General features: G+C 39.8%; 1 protein-coding gene across 3 annotated transcripts in view; it reads right to left on the bottom strand.

The window, feature by feature from the left end:
- Window positions 1–18,944, bottom strand: part of TFG (trafficking from ER to golgi regulator) — a 36,047-nt gene extending 17,103 nt beyond the window's left edge. For all 3 annotated transcript variants that reach the window (XM_039477655.2, XM_039477656.2, XM_074403574.1), the window contains exons 1-4: window positions 18,678–18,944; window positions 13,960–14,186; window positions 7,838–7,921; window positions 3,112–3,258 (exon numbers count right to left, since the gene is read on the bottom strand). In XM_039477655.2, coding sequence (XP_039333589.1) covers window positions 3,112–3,258; window positions 7,838–7,921; window positions 13,960–14,143 — 415 coding nt within the window. In that variant the 5' untranslated portion in view covers window positions 14,144–14,186; window positions 18,678–18,944. The remainder of the gene's footprint in view (window positions 1–3,111; window positions 3,259–7,837; window positions 7,922–13,959; window positions 14,187–18,677) is intronic.
- Between the last annotated feature and the right edge of the window lie 1,073 nt (window positions 18,945–20,017).

The raw sequence follows: 20,017 nt of genomic DNA, 5'->3' as shown, positions 1-20,017 counted from the left end.
TGAGCTGGAAATTGTTGAAATTGGATGTGGCTTTATGGGATTCACTATAATGTCTACTTTTGCATATACTTCAACTTTCCCATAACAAAATGTTTAAAACAACAACAGAAAAAAAAATGTTAAATATTATGAGCAGGTGAACTTTAAAATCATGCTTTTTTAAGGATACTAAGATATTCCACAGGCATTTATACAAATCTCTTGTGAAAGAAAGGGAGTTCAACAATAACCTACATTTTACAAATAGGAATCCAAGTCCAAGATACAAAAGACATCAAAAACAAAACAAAACACAACACGAACAAGTAAACAAAAAGACGGTTGCTAACCATTTAGTCAATTAAGATACAATGATTACCAATTTTGTTACCAATAAGTAACTGAACATCAGTTCTTATCTCACCCCTGTAATCAATACAAAATTTACCTTCTGAAAAAAATTTAAGTGCTAAATGGAATATTAAGTATCCACAGCACACACTGGCTGCCAGCTCTCATTCATTCCTAACATACCATTACAGGATACCCATATATTTTCTAAATTTTTGGAAAAACTCCTAGAAGTACACCTTTAAAATGTGTCTACCAGTTATCTATCTTCCCTACCAATTTCCTTCCTCTGATCCCAAGAGCATACCATTCCAGTCTTACAGACTGTTTCCCTTCCATCTCACTACCTATGCCTGCTTTTACTTATCGCAAACTAAACCATCAGGAAACACACAATATGTCCTACTACTTGCTCCATTAAATGTTGGAGATACTGCAACAGGTCAATCTTGTATCTAAGGTAGTTTACACATCATGTGCCTCATAGAGGAAAACAAGCATCCAAGAACCACTGTAATGAGAGACGAAAACCACAGGTGGTCATGTTTCTTGCTGAGGATAAGCCGCAGGTTCTAAAAAAGCACTGATAGCTGATTGGTAATTTCGTTTTGTGGACTAGATTTCAGTTTCTAATGTGGGGTGCAGCGGGGGCTGGTTTATTTTATGTGTGTTCTTTTTCTTCACAAGCAGATTATTAAATTGGAATATGTTTTAAGAGCTTAGAAGCTTAAGGACTTTCACAGAAGCCAGGTGGCCAAGAGGTAAGCTATCTTACTAAGTGCATGAGAAAAAAAAAAAAAATAAGAAATCAGATCTCTAAAAAAAAACGTGGATTGCATTATTCTTATATCATCTTATCATCAAATACATGAGACAGGACACAATGACTATAAGGTGGCCAGACAAAGAAACAGCATGTGGCATAATTTCCAAGATGCAGAAAAGAAACCATTTTTAACATCTTTTACATTAACACAGGTAAAAAGCTAACAATAACATATACATAAATATAGAAACAAAGAATAAAGAAAAAGTACATATAGAAGCAAGAATAGGTGAAGAAAAAGTTTCACCTAAATCAAAAAACTCATAAATCTATTCCTCTGAGTAGAATGTGGGCTACTGTAACTAATTTCTGCACAGTACTGGCTATATTGGTTAAATTCTCATCTACATTTCTTAATATTCTGCAGACGGTTAAATCCCCTGATATTATATGCAAATGTGTCAGCATCTACGAATTCTTCTGAAAAAACGGTCTAAATTCTTCATCAATTCTTGATCTAAAATTGGAACTTTTTGTTTGGAGAGGTAGGGTTCAGAATAGGAAACCTTCTTTGACCTGAAATATAAAAGGTTTCATCATAACGTGACCAAGAGAATCTCATTATAGTATTTCAGCAAATCTCCATTATGTTCTGAAATAGAAGTGGAACTAGAAATCACTAATCAATCACCAAATACTTATTAAGCATCTACCATTAACATAATTCCACATGACTATTAGAAGTTAGGAAGAGAGAAATGATGAAAAAATACATCTTTATTTAGACTGTAACTAAAATAAAGACAGAAAACAAAAACTCCAAAATTATTTAGTGGCCAAAAATAGAATACATGCCATTTCCACAAAAATTATCTCGTGTTAAGTCCTTTATATGCAGCAATCCAGAGATTTTTTACATTACTATTTCACAATATGAACAGTTTTAAACATATGAAAATTATAAGCAAAGAATTTGTAAAAAAGTTTTCTTTAAATGCAACATTTAAGAGTCTTAAACAAAAAAAGAAAGCAGTTTTTTAACTCTACTTTCAAGCCATAACACATACTAAAATTTCAGTCCACATTTTAAAACACACTTGGTGCAAAATTATGTCCATTCCAAATGTTGACACATCTTGCTTTATCTTAACACAAATAGCACATGTCATCTGTAAAATGGGGGAAAAATCAGTTCTTTAAATATTATTATTAAAAATTATGTTTCACCAGGCGCGGTGGCTCACGCCTGTAATCCCAGCACTTTGGGAGGCCGAGGTGGGTGGATCACGAGGTCAAGAGACTGAGACCATCCTGGTCAACATGGTGAAACCCCGTCTCTACTAAAAATACAAAACATTAGCTGGGCGTGGTGGCGCGTGCCTGTAATCCCAGCTCCTCAGGAGGCTGAGGCAGGAGAATTGCCTGAACCCAGGAGGCGGAGGTTGCGGTGAGCCGAGATCGCGCCATTGCATTCCAGCCTGGGTAACAAGAGCGAAACTCCGTCTCAAAAAAAAAAAAAAAAAATTATGTTTCAACTTTACAACATATCATTTTTAATGTACAATACTAATCTAAGTGTTTTTTAGTTGAAACTACTTCCAATATTACATAAAACTCATGAAATGATTTTCAATTCCTAAGGTTCATTATCTATTATATTAAAAAGGGTTCATGAGTCAAAAGGATTTGAAAACCGACCTGTGTAATAAACCTCAAAGTCCGAGACTAGTTGTAAAAGAATCACCCAGAAAACACTTCAAAAATGGAATTTCCAGGCCCTACACTCCAGTAAGTCTATGATGCGATCCAGGAATTGGTCTAATGAAACCTCCAGTGATCGCGATGAACAGCAAGAATTAGGAACACAGGCATGAACGCTAGTCGAGAAGCAAGGGAAGGAACAAGAGAGAGAGAGACATTGGGGTGCCATCCTTCCCTACTTAAAAACAGGTTTTAAAAACCTGCAAAAAAAATGTAAGAACAATAAATGAGAATATAATGGATTCTGAGTTTACCATTTTCAGGAATACTGGTGGAAGGCCCTGGTTCTCCCGGTGGTTCCAAGCTATCCAATAAACGATTCACTTTATTTCGAAGTTCTATCAGTTCTCGACGGAGGTATTTCACCTGACTTGATTCAAGGGGTCTTGGTTGGCCATTAACTGAAATAAAAGCATTTATTTGCTTAAAATGAGAAGTTCATGAATAAGTATATAAATAATATGCAACAAAGAAAATATATACAATTCCTTTAAAAAAACAAAAAGAAGATACTGAAGTGACTTTAAAAAAAAAAAGAAATTCTTTATGGCTAATAACCTATTTTGGAAAAAAGAAGCCTTCATCAGTCTTTCTTGATGCCAGACCTATGACCTATGGCATTACTGGTAAAAAGGTTTAGTAGGAAAATCCAACTATAATAAAATAAATAATCCAACAGAAAGCTTTACTTTTTAACAGAACTTATTAAATTTAATACCAATCATTTAACTTTAAAAGCTCATTTCATGCTATTAATAGAATATACTAAGTTTAGTAGAAATTATTAAATTTAATAAAATTCATATAAGTTCAAAACCTCATTTCATGCTATTCTTAAAATACAAAAATACCTTACTCTATACATAAAATGTTTAAAGATGTAACATTACTGATATGTCTGTCATCCCCTTTGCATAATTTCGTCTTGGGGAAAAAAAAAAAAAACAGCTAATTAAAATAGTTGATCTTAAAAGAAATTGCTAAAAAAATATATGCAGGGCCAGCCATAGTGGCTCACACCTGTAATCCCAGCACTTTGGGAGGCCAAGGTGGGAGGACTGCTTGAGCCCAGGAATTCAAGACCAGCCCGAGCAAACACAGTGAGACTTAGTCTCTACAAAATCCTTAAAAAATTAGCCAAGTGTGGCAGCACACGCCTGTAGTCCTAGCTACTCAGGAGGCTGAGGTGGGAGGATTGCTGGATCCCGGGAGGGAAAGTCCAGTTGGCTGAGATCACCCCGCTGCATGCCAGCCTGCACTCCAGCCTAGGTAACAGAGTAAGACTTTGTCTCAAAAAATTTTTTTAAATAAATATACATTTTAAAATATATGCAGAACTTATCAACATCACAACTGTCCTTCAAAGCAGCTACTTTCAGAGGCAGAATATAAGCCACAAAATGCCAGCGATTACTCAGTAATCATGGTTGTGATTGTTTTAATGAAAGCAACATTACTTCAATTATTGTTCATTTTGTCCAAGTGACTTTTATTTGACTGGAAAAAAAAAATGAAATCCTTCATTCAGCAACAAACATTGCCACCACTCAGGTTATTTTGAAAAAGAAAAAAATAAAAAAGTGACACAAGGCTCTGATAGCAAACATCAAGACAGGAGTTCAAAAAATAAACTAAAATGCTTTATGCATTGCCAGTATACATATGTACAAACTCCTGAAGTACCTAATTAGAAAAGGACATCTATGTGAAGATAAAAGTTCAGGGCCATTCTTTGTTAAGTATGTTTCAAACATCAAATCACCAATTATAATCTTTTAGAAGAAAACTCTTCAGTAATTCACACTCCCTGGATAGCTATGAAGTCAATACAATTTCCTACCTACATCAATTAGTTTTTGGTTTTTCACTTGGTATCGCTGTTTTTTCCTCCAATATTTGAGGAGAAAAACAGCTCCTAACAGCCAGAAACTGGTCTGGTACAGTAAGGCCTGGCGCTCACAGGTAGGCTGTGATGTTCTCCTGTTGAACGTAAAATGTTTCAAAGAAGACCAACATTACAAAAAATTATAATCTGTGATAGATCAAGAGTCCGTAATCATGTCAAAACTCAGACAAAAACAAGAACACTGACCACATCAGAAAAATGACCCAACCACCTTCTATCCTGGCCAATGACTGCTACTGCTTTACCAACTGCAGCTTCAGCCTCAATTCATTCCTCCCACCTTCCAGGTAAGATTTAGGAAGATTCATTCCTCTCACCTTCTAGGTAAGATTTGGTAAGATACCCTATCACAGAATCATCTCCACTTCCTGAGCATTCAATGCAGAGCAAAGCTCTACCTCCTCGAACCTTACCCAAAATCAGCTAACACAAACCCAAGCCCTACAAAAAAAATCCTTTTCTAACATACCCATAAGACATCCTATTGTTCTCCATGGTATCCATTCTCTGTTGCTGCAGTAACTCAGAAAACCCAAATCTGTTAACTAGGGGTATGTTCCTGGTGATCTTTGGAGCACACTGGTACATCTCACCAGAACTTTTAAGAACCTTGCACTTACATTCCTAGTATGGCCTATAATCTGTTATTATCTACTTAGTGGGTTTAAGAACACTATGTTTCAAATTATACTCAATTAAAAGTTTAGATTAAGTTTAAATTAAGTTAATATTAGGTATCAACTTGATTAGATTGAGGAATGCCTAGATGACTGGTGAAGTACAGTTTGGGGTTGTATCTGTAAGAGTGTTGCCAGAGATACTGAGATTTGAGTCAGTGAATCAGGAGAGGAAGACCCATCTTCAGTGTTGCGGGCACCATCCAATCAGCTACCAGTACAACTCTGATAAACAGACGGAAGAAGATGGGGTAAGTCTGCTTGCTGCATCTTTGGCTCTTTCTTCTTCCTCTGCCAGACGCTTGCTTCCACTCCTCCTGGCCTTGGACATCAGACTCCAGGACAAGAGACTCCAGGTTTTTTGGCCTTTGGACTCTAGGACTTGTATCTGCAGCTTTCCAGGGGACTCTCAGGCCTTGGGCAACAGACTAAGGCTGTACTGTCAGCTTCCCTGGTTTTCAGCTTTTGGACTTGGACTTCGCCACTATCAGCCTCAGCTTCTCTCTTTCCCCAGCTTACAAATGACCTACCACAGGACTTTGCCTTGTAATCACCTTGCAATTCTCCCTAAAAAACTCCCATATATCTTAGTGGCTCCATTCCTCTGGAGAACCCTAATACACATAATGTATCTTCATTAGTGCGAATATAATTTTAAAACTTTAACAAATCATTTCAAGTATACAAGATAAACTTACTAAACACCCATCTTTGTTAAACCTTAAGATTTCCCCCCACGACCTGCCCCGAGACAGAGTCTTGCTCTGTCACCCAGGCTGGAGTGCAGTGGCCTAATCTCAGCTCACTGAAACCTCTACCTCCTAGGTTCATCGATTCTCCTGCCTCACCCTCCCGATTAGCTGAGATTACAGGCCCACGCCACTATGCCCAGCTAATTACCTGTGTGTGTGTGTGTGTGTGTGTGTGTGTGTGTGTGTGTGTGTATTTTTGGTATAGACAGGGTTTCACCATGTTGGCCAAGCTGGTCTCGAACTCCTGACCTCATGATCTGTCAACCTCAGCCTCCCAAAGTGCTGAGATTACAGGCATGAGCCACCACACTCAGCCAAACCTTAATTTTTTTTTCATCTTTGCTCCTAACCACCAAGGAATGAAACAACATTGACATAATTAAATCTCCTAGAGTACCTTTCCTCAAAACCCATTCCCCTACTTGATTTTAAATAGTTTTATGTTTCATCCAAAACAATCTTGCCATGTTTGATTTATCCCACTATCTTTTGTTGTATGTAATTATAATTGGTATTTTAGTTACATTTATAATCCTTTTATATTAGACATACAGAAGTTATTCTATGTAATAAAAGCCCCCATATAAGGTAAAAGAATTCCCTTTCATTCGTAGTCTGCTGACTTTTTGATGTAATTAAAATGTCCATGGTTTTTATCTATAGAGATGATTCAGTTTTTCTCCTTTAATCTGTTATATGGAAAAGAGTATTTGATTTTCTAATTTAAAGCAATCTTAAGACTCCTTGGGTGAGCAACCTTGACAATGGTGTGTTTTAATATTCACTGCCAAGTTTGATTTATAAATATTACATAGTATTTTGTATCAATGTTCATAACTGACACTGGTCTGCATTTTCCTTGGCTGGTTTTCACATTAAGGTTATTCATAAGTGACACTGGTCTGCATTTGCCTTGGCTGGTTTTCACGTTAAGGTTGTTCATAACTGACACTGGTCTGCATTTGCCTTGGCTGGTTTTCACGTTAAGGTTGGCTAAATACTATCTAAAGCAAGGGTCCCCAACCCCGTGCTGGTCTGTGGCCCGTTAGGAACCTGACCAGGTCACACAGTAGGAGGTAAGTGGTGGGCTCTGCCTCCTGTCAGTTCAGCAGTGGCATTAAATTCACATAGGAGTGTGAACTCTATTGTGAACTGCACATGCGAGGTGGAACAGTTAAATCCCAAAACCTTCTCCCGCCCCCATCCATAGAAGAACTGTCTTCCGTGAAATCAGTTTCTGGCGCAAAAAGACTGGGGACTACTGGTCTAATATATCAGACTTACATGGTAAGCCCTGAGAATAAGTAACAACATACTGTAATGTGAAGGAAGATAATTACAATTCAAAAATTCTAATACAGCCAAATTAAAACTATAATACTATAACAGGGATACCTAAGTTATATCTGATTTCAAAAAAAAAAAAAGTATTTAACACACTCTGTTCTTACTGAATTAAACTTCCATCATTTTCTTAAAACATACAGTCATAAGCGTCAAGTAATCTAAAACAACTACCTGAATGCAAATAAATGTAATAATATTTGAATAAGTTATTGCTTAAATGAGTCTTTAAAAGGAAAAAACGCCAAACATCTTTAATAAAAATACAATGAATAGCAAATTTATTAGAAAGTTTACTCACCAAATAATGTCAGTTTCAGTATCCTACTACACTGAATTGCAAAGGAAAGGTCAGAACTATCAAAAATTGTTATAAGATCTCCATCTGGAATTAAAAAAAAAAAAAGTTTCAGATTTGTATAAGCAGTAAACTAGGACACATACAAAATTAAAAATCCAAAGTGTAGACTGTAGAACATAGTTGGACTCTCCCACGAAAACCTTAAACTTTAAAGGTTCGTCTAGCGAAAATGCATTTGTTCAAAAACACACTAAATCAATTTTGCTTATTACTCTTACGGCAAGGTATTTACACATATCCACATGAAAAAATGTAGCTAAAGTTAATGCATTAAGTGCTTTAATTTTTATTAGTCACTAGGAAGAGATCCATAGATAGCAGTATCATAAATTGTTGGTTTAGACTGAAATCTTTTCATTCCAAAAAATTTAAATATTTTACCAAAAGTTAAAGAAATAAAAAAAGATTCCGAAAGTTCACATCTTAATCCTAGATACAGTAAAACACTACTGTTGCAGAACTGCTTTAGTGACTGGATAGACAGTAAGTTCTTTCAGGTCACTGACCATTTTGATATTAAGATGAAAACAACTCTCCCCAGAAAAATATTTATAAATACAAAACGGTGCATATTTAAGACTATGAAATCCCTCAGATCTCAGGGATAAAGAATACTGTAATTAGCAAACCAATCACATGTGTCAAAAGCTTTCAAGGGGCTAAAGGAAAAACATGTTCTCTAAAGAAGGCAAGAAGGGAAAAGCAGCCAGAGACAGGAGTTCCTCAGGGGACTCTCCAGGGTATCTTCACAAACGACTGGCTGGGAAGGAGTTCTGTCCCGGGAAGGCCGCAAGACCACTTCGGGGATGCTCTGCTGCACCATTTTAACACTAATTAGGCAGATTTATTTTGGACCAAGACGACAAAATTGAGAATTTTGTAACTGTTTTAGCTCCTTATAGCCAGACCTACTTTCCGTGACATACCTGTTTAATGTTCAACCTTCATGAATACATTTTTAAAAGAAAATAAAGTATGTATGTAAAAGAAGAAAACTTCCTATAACTTTTTTTCTTTTCTGAATCCTACAACAGAAACAGACTATCTCTGATGGTGGGAACTTGACCTAAGCCATCCCTCCACCATAGTGTCTAACAGAATCTAAGGGATACAAATCTAAACAATCAAAAACTATTTGGCCGGGGGCAGTGGTTCACACCTGTAATTCCAGCACGTTGGGAGGGTGAGGCAGGCGGATCACCTGAGGTCAGGAGTTCAAGACCAGCCTGGTCAACATGAAGAAACCCTGTCTTACTAAAATCGCAAAAATTACCCAGGTGTGGTGGCATGTGCCTATTAATTCCAGCTACTTGGGAGGCTGAGGCAGGAGAATCGATTGAACCAGGAGGCGGAGGCTGCAGTGAGCAAGATTATGCCACTACACTCCAGCCCAAGCAACAGAGCAAGACTGTCTCAAAAAAAAAAAAAAAAAAAAAAACCTTTAAAAACACCACAAAATACAAAGTTGTAACTAAATGTGGAAAACAAATTGCAACAAGGACACCTCCAGCTAAGGGTCCACGAACTGTGACCAAGGGACAAAATCCCTTAGTCGTTATAGGTCTGTGAATGAAGAATGGTTTTTACGTTGTGAAAAAAAAAGGATGAGACAGAGGCCTTATGTGACCCACAAAGCTACAATACTCATTATCTCTGACCCATTCAAGAAAAAGTTTGCTGACCGCTACCCTAAAGAAAAACAAGGTAGTTAGGAGAACGCCCATCAATGAGGTCAGTTTGAGGTAAGAGGAAAGCATCTTCAAATGAAAAAAAGGCAGTTAAGGGCCAGGCGCAGTGGCTCATGCCTGTTATCTCGGCACTTTGGCAGGCCAAGGCAGGAGGACCACTTGAGCCCAGGAGTTCAAGACCAGCCTGGGCAACACAATGAGACCCCATTTTGACAAACAATAAGAAGCAGCCAAGTGCAGTGGCGTGTGCCTGTAGTCTCAGCTACACAGGAGGCTGAGTTGCAAGGACTGCTTAAGCCCAGGAGTTCAAGGCTTCCAGGAGCTATGATCATGCCATTCCACTCTGGGCTGGGAGACAGAGCATGACTCTGTTATCAAGTAAAAAAAAAATTTTTAAAGACAAGGAAGTACTAGCCAGAGCAATTATGCAAAAGAAAAAAATAAAGGGTATCCAAATTGGAAAGGAGGAAGTCAAACTGTCTCTGCAGATGACACAATCATATACACAAAAATCTAACAACTCTACCAAAACCCTTAGAACCAGTAAACAAATTCAATAGCAGCAGGATACAAAATAAAAACAAAAAAAGTAGTGTTTCTAGACACATACAACAAAATGCGATCCCATCTACTGCAGCTACAAAAAAATTTTTTTAATATCTACGAATAATTATAACCAAGAAGGTAAAAAATCTCTACAAAAAAAAAAAAATCCTGGTGAAAGAAACTGAAGAGCATACATATGTTATGATATCCCATGCTTATAGATTAGAAGAACTAATACTGTTAAAATGACAAAACTACTCAAAGCAATTTACAGATCCAATGCAATCCCTAACAAAATACCAGTAAAATTCTTCACAGAAATTTGAAAACAAATCCTAACACTTGTATAGAACTACAAACAACCCCAGACAGTCAAAGCAATACTGAGCAAAGAACAAAGCTGAAGGTATCACATTTCCTGACCTCAAAACACACTACGAAACTACAGTAAGCACGGACTGGCATAAAAACAGACCCATAGACCAATAGAACTGGCATAAAAACAGACCCACTGACCAAGAGAACAAACAGATCAACAGAACACATAGAACAATAAAACACAATAGAGAACCTGGAAATTAATCCACGTTATCTATGGCCAACTGACTTTTGACAAAAGCACCGAGAACAGTCGTTAGGAAAAAGATAACCTCTTTAATAGGTCAGGAAAAGATTTCATGAACAAGACTTCAAAAGCATAGTCAATATAAGATAAGCAAAAATAAACAAATGTGATTATATCAAACTGGAAAATTTTTCTGCATACCAAAGGAAACAATCAACGGAGTGAAAAGAGAACTTACAGAACGGGAGGAAATACAACTACTCATCTGGCAGAGGGTTAATATTCAGAATATACAAGGAACTCAAACATCTGAACAGCTAGAAAACAAATCATCCAATTTAAAAATCAGCACATAATCTGAACAGACATTTCTCAAAAGACGACACAGAAATGGCCAATAAATACATGAGAAAATGCTCAACATCACAAATCATCAGGGAAATGCACACCTATCAGGAAAATGAAGACCACAATGAAGTTCACCCCAGTTAGGATGGTTATTATCAAAAAGACAAATAACAAATGTTGGCAAGAATGCAGAGAAAAGGGAACTCTTATACACTGTTGGTAGGCACGTAAACAGTACAGCCACTACGGAGAACAGCATGAAGGTTCCTCAAAACACTATAAATAGGACTAACACATGATTCAGCAATGCCACTACTGGGATTTAACTAAAGGAAAGCAAACCACTATATTGAAGAGACATCTGCACTCACATATTTACTGCACATTATTCATAATAGCCAAGATACGGAATCAACCTAAGTGTCTAACAACAGATGAAATGAGAAAGAAAATATGGTATATATACACAATGGAATACAATTCAGCCATTAAAAAGAATGAAGTCCTGTCATTCACAGCAACATGGATGGAACTAGAAGACATTTAGTTAAAAAGATACCACATGCTCTCCCTCTCTCATTTGCGGAAGCTAAAAAAAAGTTGATCTCATACAAGTAAAAAGCAGAACAGAGGACAGTAGAGGCTGTGAAGGGTAGGGAAAAACAGAGCTAGGGAGAGATTTATTAAAAGACACAAAATTACAACTAGATAGAAGGAGTAAGTTCCAGTGTTCTATAGAACTATAGGATGACTACAGTTAACAATAACATATAATTTCAAATAGCTAGAAGGAGAACACAGATTGTTTCTAATTCAAAGACATAAATATTTGAGACCATGGATATACTGATTACCCTGATCTAATCCCATTATATGTATTGAAACATTACTGTGTACCCCATAAATATGTACCACCACTATTATTTGTCAAGTAAAACAAAATTTAACAACAACAACAAAAAAAGCACTCTTAGGACTTTGTATAAAAAAAAAAGTTAAAATATGAATTGTAGTCTAGGAATGGTGGCTTATGCCTTTGGGAGGCTGGGTTGTGAGTACTGCTAGGGGATAGGAGTTTGAGTTTACAGTGAGGTATAATCATGCCACTGCACTCTAACCTAGGCAACAGCGTCAGACCCTGACTTTAAAAAAAATAAAAAAAAACGGTTGATTAAATTAAGGCACACATTTAAAAGTCACAGAGGTGAAAGTCAATGTATTATAAGCAGAAGAAAACAGGAAAAAAATTGTTCTCCTTTATTGTTTCACATGGGCAACTCTCAAAAATGTGTTTTGGGTGCTTAGACTACACATCATAAAAAGAAAGGAGAAATATACATATAGCTAGATGGCCAATTTAACTATCACCAGTGATTCACTCTTCTCTTCCACAGTATAAGTTGTGCAAAGTGGCTGCTCAGCCAGGGACCACACTTCCCAACCAATTTGCCTCTTAGAGTCATGTAACTGGGTACTGACCAATGTGATAAGGGCAAAAATCACATACAACACCATCAGTGAGTAAAATCTCCCATATGATTCTTCGTACTCCATCTTCACTCATCTGCCTGCCAACGTCAATGCCTACGGTGAGCTTATGAACAACGTGTTTAAGGTAACAGCTTCTTTCAGCCTGGATATCCGAAAGATTTCTCGACTGTTAAACCACTCAGATTGTAAGATTTCTAATTATATCTGCTGGCATTACTTTAAGCCAACACTAACACAGACATGATATGCATTGTATTATTATTAGTGATAAAATCAGGTTAAGCAGTGTCAGAGATGTTAAGAGGTAAAAGTATTTAACAAGGATGGTGTGGATAGCAATGCCAAATACTGAGGTCAAGATGAAATACACTGCAAGTCAGTTCAGGATAAAATCACATACTGGAGTCTGCTGGCAGGGAATAGGTGAGGGACAGCAGGGCAGTAGGAAGGGTGGCAAGGGATAACACAGGGAGAAATGCCAGATACAGGTGACAGGGGAATGGAGGCAGCAAAGCACATTGCCATGTATGCACCTATACAACAATCCTGCATGTTCTACACATGTACCCCGTAACCTGAAGTGCAAAAAAAATGTGTGTATGTGTGTATATTAATATATATGTATTTTATATATATACATACATACACACATACACACACACACACACACACACACCCCACTGGTAACCACCTAAAGAGAAAATTTCAGCAGAGATGTTAACAAAGAAGGCAGGTTAAAGAATAGGAAACATAGTCCAGTACTATAATTCTAATCAGTGTATTTGCTAAAACATTTTTCATGCAAAATCTATTTCCATAAAAAGAGTTTTGTCAACAAATGAGTCTGGGAACACTGCACACTACAAATTTTTGAAAACTTACATAAGCACATTACATATTCTGAAAATTCCTACAATAAAGAAACACTTTTGTCTTTGTTTAAACCAGCTTCCCCATACTTAGTTGACCATGAAATCCTTCTTCGTTCAATACATACTACAACCTTTCTTTCACTTTGGAAAACAGTAACAGAAAAAAAAAAAAATTTAAGCTAAAACAAACCAGAATTATATGGACAAAAGGAGAAAACAATGCTTGTAAAAATAAATGTGAAAATATTCTAACACTTAAAATTCCCTTCTAATAAACCACTTAGCTATTTTCAAATGATTAAAAAAAAAAAAGTCCAATAAAAATGGGCAAAATAACACATACAATACTTAAGACTTTAAAGTCAGGCACTGTAGTTCATTCCTGTAATCCCAGCACTGTGGGAGGCTGAAGCAGGAGGACTGCTTGAGCCCAGGAGTTCAAGGTGACACTGAGCTATGATCACACCACTGTACTCCGGCCTGGGCAACAGAGAGGCTCTGTCTCTTTATAAATAAACAAAGTTTGAAAAATAGCTTTAAAAACACTCTTACCTTCATCTTTATACTTTATTGTTACTTCATCATTACTCAGAAGTTTTCCTCTGAACACTCGTTGCATCATTAGCACCAACTCATCGTAAGTAATATCTTCATTATGAATAGGAATTCGCCGAATATCCTCCCCAAGTTGAGCTTTGATGATGAGCTTCCCACTCAGATCCAACTGTCCGTTCATGGTGGACTCCAGGATGTTCTATATATAGAACTCTAGACAAAGACTGGTAAAAGTGGTTTTGATAATTAAACAACAAAACATTTCTTAAAAGTTGAGAGTTACTGTTAGATGCTAAGAAACTCTGGCCTCCAGAAGATTCATTATCCCCATGTTACCATATTTATGTTAAAATGGCCTGGAGGCAACATTATTTTACTGTAGAGATAATAAAATAAGCTTTTATTTTATGTCTACTATTATTTTAGCTACATGTTTAACTGTTTATCTGACTTTACCACTTAGATTTTTCTTTACATAAAAATAAATTCCTAATCTTCCACCTATGCCTCTCCTATAGGCTTCCCGATCTCACTCACTTCCTGTGAGTTGTGTAAGACAAAAAAAATCTTGGTTGATCTTTTTCTCAAACCTTACATCCAAACCACCAACAAAATATGGTTGCCACTACCTTTAAAATAACTCTGGAGTCCAACCACTTCAGCACCTTCACTGCTATCAACTTGATTCAAGCCACCTATTATCACTTACCTAATGACTGGAAAAGACTCCTAACCAGCTCACCTGCTTTTTACCTTTGCCCACTTTTAATCTAATCCCAGCACACCAGAGCTAATCCTGTTAAGTAAAACCTAGTATCATTCTGTTCAAAACCTTCCAATGCATTCCCATCTCAAAAACCAAGACCTGTAAGACCATCTGGCCTCCGGCCCCTCACCAAGTATTTAACTTCATTTCCTACCTCTCTTCTTCACTCACCCCTGTTACACCCACACTTCCAGTTTTCCCTTTGTCTTTAACCTTTCTGGTAGCCCTCACATGATTCAGATTACTTATCAAATGTTAACTTTTGAGAGGTCTTTCCTAACCATCCAATTTAAAATGGCTCCCCCCATCATTATCTTATCCTGCTTTTCTTCAAAGCACTTAACACTACGAGACATTAAAAATTTATAACTTTTTATAGTCTTTTCCACTTGATGGTAGGAAGTTTTCCACATCCCCAGAGCCTACAAGAGTGCGTAGCAGACTGGTAGTCATTCAACAGCTGTTAAATAAAGGGAAAAATAAATACTGGCTTCAAAACTCTATTATCCTACAACAATAAATGCTAACTCTGAAGAGTGAATACTTAAATAGAGCCTCAAGTTTTTCTGAGAAAGACCTCATGAGTACGTTCTTTCATTTCCTCTCTATGTGGAGGAACTGGAGGAGAAAGGACAAATTAGTAATACCGACCTGAACTTTTAAAGACCATCCACTACTGTGCTGCATACTCCCTAACTTTCCCACCTGGGTGGGTATGATTTGGACTGCATGCTTTATTAAATAAGACAGTATCAAACAGACGCTAAATAGTAACTTGTTACAGAATTTTCCCTTAGGTTTTATTTTAATCTTTAATTTTATTCAGTATGACTATCCTGTAATGACTGTGTATTTTTATTTTTATTTTTTTGAGATGCAGTCTCACTCTGTCACCCAGATTGGAGTGCAGTGGTGCAATATCGGCTAGCTGCAACCTCTGCCTCCTGGGTTCAAATGATTCCCATGCCTCAGCCTCCTGAGTGGCTGCGACTACAGGGATGCGCCACCATGCCTGGCTAATTTCTGTATTTTTTAGTAGAGATGGGGTTTCACCATGTTGGTCAAGCTGCTCTCCAACTCTTGACCTCAAGTGATCCACCCATCTCGGCCTCCCGAAGTGCTGGGATTATAGGCGTTAGCCACCAAATCAGGCCATGACTGTGGAATTTTAAATTCAAAATAATGTTGAAGGTCTCTAGCAAGTTAAATGGTTGCTAGGATATACTTATGATCAAATAATGGGTTAATATTTCTTCTTCTCAAGGCCAAGATGTTCCTGAATGTCATCTATAATCGCTGAACATTTTCTAAGCATCAACTCCTTCCTCCTCCTGCCCCAAGAAAATGATCTCTTGAGACTTTTTAAAGTGTTCGACAACATTCTAGTTTCAACTTCCCACCTTCATAATAACAGCTTTCTGTTTCCTCCTCCTAAGACTGTTGTTTCATTAACACCACACTTCTCTGCAATTATTCTTTATTCTTTTGGGGTATGTGAAAGCACTCACCTGCTCCTCCAACATATCAACCCTTCAAGTACTTGAAAAAAGTTTTCATGAATCCAATTTCATAAATACTATACATTAATACCCTACTCCCTACTATTTTTCATACAAATGCCCTAGGTCATTTCATCTAACTAGTCCTTAAATGAATTATCTTTAGGACCCCACCCCAACCATGCTCTGAACAGATAGATATTAATAACTCTTTACAGAAATCGATCATTAAAACCAAATATAACACTCTAAAGTCAATGCAGAATACAGAGGACTGCATTCCACTCTAAGTATGCCTTGCTTATCTTAATGCAAAATAAGAATATAATTAGCTTTTTATCTGTCAGTTCTCACAATGGACTCATGAAAACAGTGATTAACAGAAATCTTCATACAACCTACTCTTTGCCTTCTGAGTTCAGGAAATACTTACTGAATACCTACTATGTACCAAGCTCTGAAGTATAATTACTAAACCAAGATGGTAAATATTCCATTGTTTGCTCTGGCAGCCTAAGAGTAACCAAGACCTTTCAATAAATCAACGTATTTGTTACCTTCTCCTTCCTATAAGATGTGTAAACCAGCAATAATGTAAAAGGAACCAGTGCTTAGCTTCAGTGAGCTGGTACTATCTATCTTTTCCCAGCAGCGCCTAGAAAAGTGCCTACAGTATTTAAAGAATTTTTCTTCCGTGCACAGAAGATGAGGAATAATAAAGTTCTGATAAACGGAGCGGGAGAAGAAAGCTGTAATATAGATCAGTTTTGCGTCAGACCTTCACACTGTACCTTCTTTATGTAGCTAGAAGTGACTTCCATCAGACACACTTCTAATTAAGAAAAAAATTCCAGCTTCGAATATAACTGATGATATGTTCTTCTGACTGCGGTAGGGAGGTTGGTGCCCAATGTCGATGGATTTAACATTTGAGTCATGTATACTTTCTCTCATGTTTGCCTGCAAATTTACTTTTTGTGTTTCCCATTGATTGTAAACACCTTGTGGCCAGGAACCAATGCTTCTTTTCTAAAGCTGTCGCGAGCTCGTGCAGTCACCTCCCCAGAGTAAACACAGAAGTGTGTAACCAAAGTTTCCCTTCAGGGGGAAATCCCATCCCAACATTTCTTCATATACACAATTCTGGTACTCGTTTTCTCTTCCAAAGTAGAAACTGCTATTAACAATTAGTTCCTTAACTGCCAGTAAGAGCCCTACAAGCAGCTCTTCTCCCATCTTGTCCTTGCCCCTCCCGCTATTAAGTCCAGAAACGACTCGGCCTCTAACTTGCATAACGTAACCCTCCAACGGGAACACTCTTCTCAGCACTGGGAATAATCTGACATGCCCAAGGTCATATAAAAAGCCTGCCTCCTGAACCAGGATCTAGGTTCAGTGGCCACACTTCTGGCTCTAAGTCTAAGGGTAAGACCCTGCTCAATTTCAGAAGCTGTGGCTTCGGCACCTCCTGAGGGGAGCAGTTTCCTTCAGTGAACAGTAGTAAGCCAAGTCAACCTGCAAGGATTCCCAAGACTGTTTTAAGAGGCCTCAAACCCTGCCTCAGAGGCCGTGCACCAAGACGGTAAAGACCGCCGCTAGCAGCTACGTGGTCTGAAGTTCTCGAAGGCTCACTTGGATCACATTCGAGACGGAAATCACAGTATGTGAACGTGGAGGGACCCTTGCGGCGAATGAATGAGAGAGTGCATCTAAAACACTTACTGTAGTGTCCAGCCAAGCAAACTCCTAAACTTAGGTATAATCACCACTATAAAACCAGGCCGGGCCTCCAGCTGGCGCTTCATTAAGCGCCGACTTAGCCCAGGCACGGTGCTCCGACTCAGCGACCCCAATCGACTCACTCCCATAGGCCCCACTCCGCACCCTTCCCACCCTTCCGAGTTCCTTCGGGGACCTCCCGAAGCCCCCCTCCTCTCAACCCGAGACCCCGGAGCCTGCCGGAGCCCTCGGGGTGCGCCCGCCTGCCAGCGCGGCCAGGGGCTGCCTCCTCCCCTCCCCCTCCGCGCCCTCCCGCCGGTCCCCCCACGCGAGGGCCCGCCCGTCCTCCCTCCGGCCCCGTCCTCCCTCCGGCCCCGTCCTCCCTCCGGCCCCCTCCTCCCTCCGACCCCCTCCTCCCTCCGGCCCCCTCCTCCCTCCGGCCCCCTCCTCCCTCCGGCCGCGTCCTCCCTCCGGCCCCGTCCTCCCTCCGGCTCCCTCCTCCCTCCGGCCCCGTCCTCCCTCCGGCCCCCTCCTCCCTCCGGCCCGTCCTCCCTCCGGCCCGTCCTCCCTCCGGCCGCGTCCTCCCTCCGGCCCCCTCCTCCCTCCGGCCCCTCCCCAGCGCGCCTCCGACCCCGGCCGCCCGGCGGTTCGAGCGACGGCCTCCCAGCGCCTCCGTGTCTCCCGGCCTCCTCCGAGACGGCGGCCGCACCCCCAGTTTCCAGCGGTCGTACCGGCTTGCGGAGGCCGCGGCCGCCGTCTCTCTGCGGGTCTCCAAAGACTGGGGCGTCGCGGTGGGGCGGTGGTCACGGCCCGCTCGGCGGCCCTCCGCGCCTGCCGCACCTCGCTCCCAGGCTCGCGCGGGCACCGGCCAATCGCACTGACCCAACGAGCCTAGCAAGAACTCCGAGTCTGTACGTGGCAGGTGGGGGAAGAACAGAGGCGGGAGCAAGATAAAAAACGTCCTTTCGCCCCGCCTCACTGCGAGCGGACCTGCCAAGGACGCATGCGCGGCGGCGTGACGCGCAGGGCCTGCTGGGACCCGGCGGCCTCGTCCGGCCGCAGTCCCCGCCTTCACGCTGGGTGACTGGGTACGGGAAGCGGGAGCCGCACGGATGCACGCATGCGCGGGGCGTGACCACGCACTTCCGGTTCTCTTAAAAGCGTGTACTTCCGTCTCTCGCCAGTGGGCGGGGCGTCGTGCGTCCTTCTAGACTTAATTTTAAGAGCTGGTTGCCGGTAGGCATCTGTCCAATTTTAAGTGGTTTTTGTCGTTGTAGTTGTTGACCATTGTAGTAACAGCTTAAAAAAAAAAAGAACCCTTTTCTTCCACAAATCCATTCATTCGTTGCTGGGAGCCTAGAAATAGGGGTGAGTCAGTTCGTGAGCAAGGAGTTTCCAGTTGAGCAGGGAAGCCTGACAGCGTTTATGAGACAAGACAAATCTGTAACTGTTTAAAGGACAAAAGCTGGGAAATTAAGGCTAAACATGCCTGAAGTGAATTTTGGAAGATAAGGCATTTGTGCCCTACGTACTCTTCCCTTCTCTCTTACCTGTTCAAATAGAAATATAGTATGAGCAAGTGGGAATATATAGCCAAGGGGTGGGGGTCCGCCAGTGGATGGAAATTGCCAAGAGAAGCAAGGGAGACTCCTGCTAAACCAACACAACAGGATTCTAGATGAAGATAAGCCAGGATAATCAGACATCACTTGGCAGATGGTGGAGGATGAGGAACCCAATCAAGGATGAGGCGTTCTTACTACACTGACTTAACAAGGTTCTTTGCTAAAACTGAGTTTTACGAGGAGGTGCACAGATGGGCCTAGGAGAAGGCTCAGGACCCCAAAGTTTGGCTAAGCAGAGAATCCTTGTCACTTCTAAGGTGAAGACTAAGCCTACAAGTAAAGCATTTAGGCCCTACCTGGTCTCCAGTTTACCAGTTATAAAAGAAAAACTTCAGCTGAATTAAATTTAAAGGAGTTAATTGAGCAATGAACAATTGACGAATTGGGCAGCCTCAGAGCAGATTCACAGACTCCAACACAGCCACATGGTAGAAGGTTTACAGACA

The sequence above is a fragment of the Saimiri boliviensis genome, chromosome 8 (genome assembly GCF_048565385.1).
Source record: "Saimiri boliviensis isolate mSaiBol1 chromosome 8, mSaiBol1.pri, whole genome shotgun sequence".
NCBI classification, from domain to species: domain Eukaryota; kingdom Metazoa; phylum Chordata; class Mammalia; order Primates; family Cebidae; genus Saimiri; species Saimiri boliviensis.
This window is presented reverse-complemented; position numbering and strand designations above follow the sequence as displayed.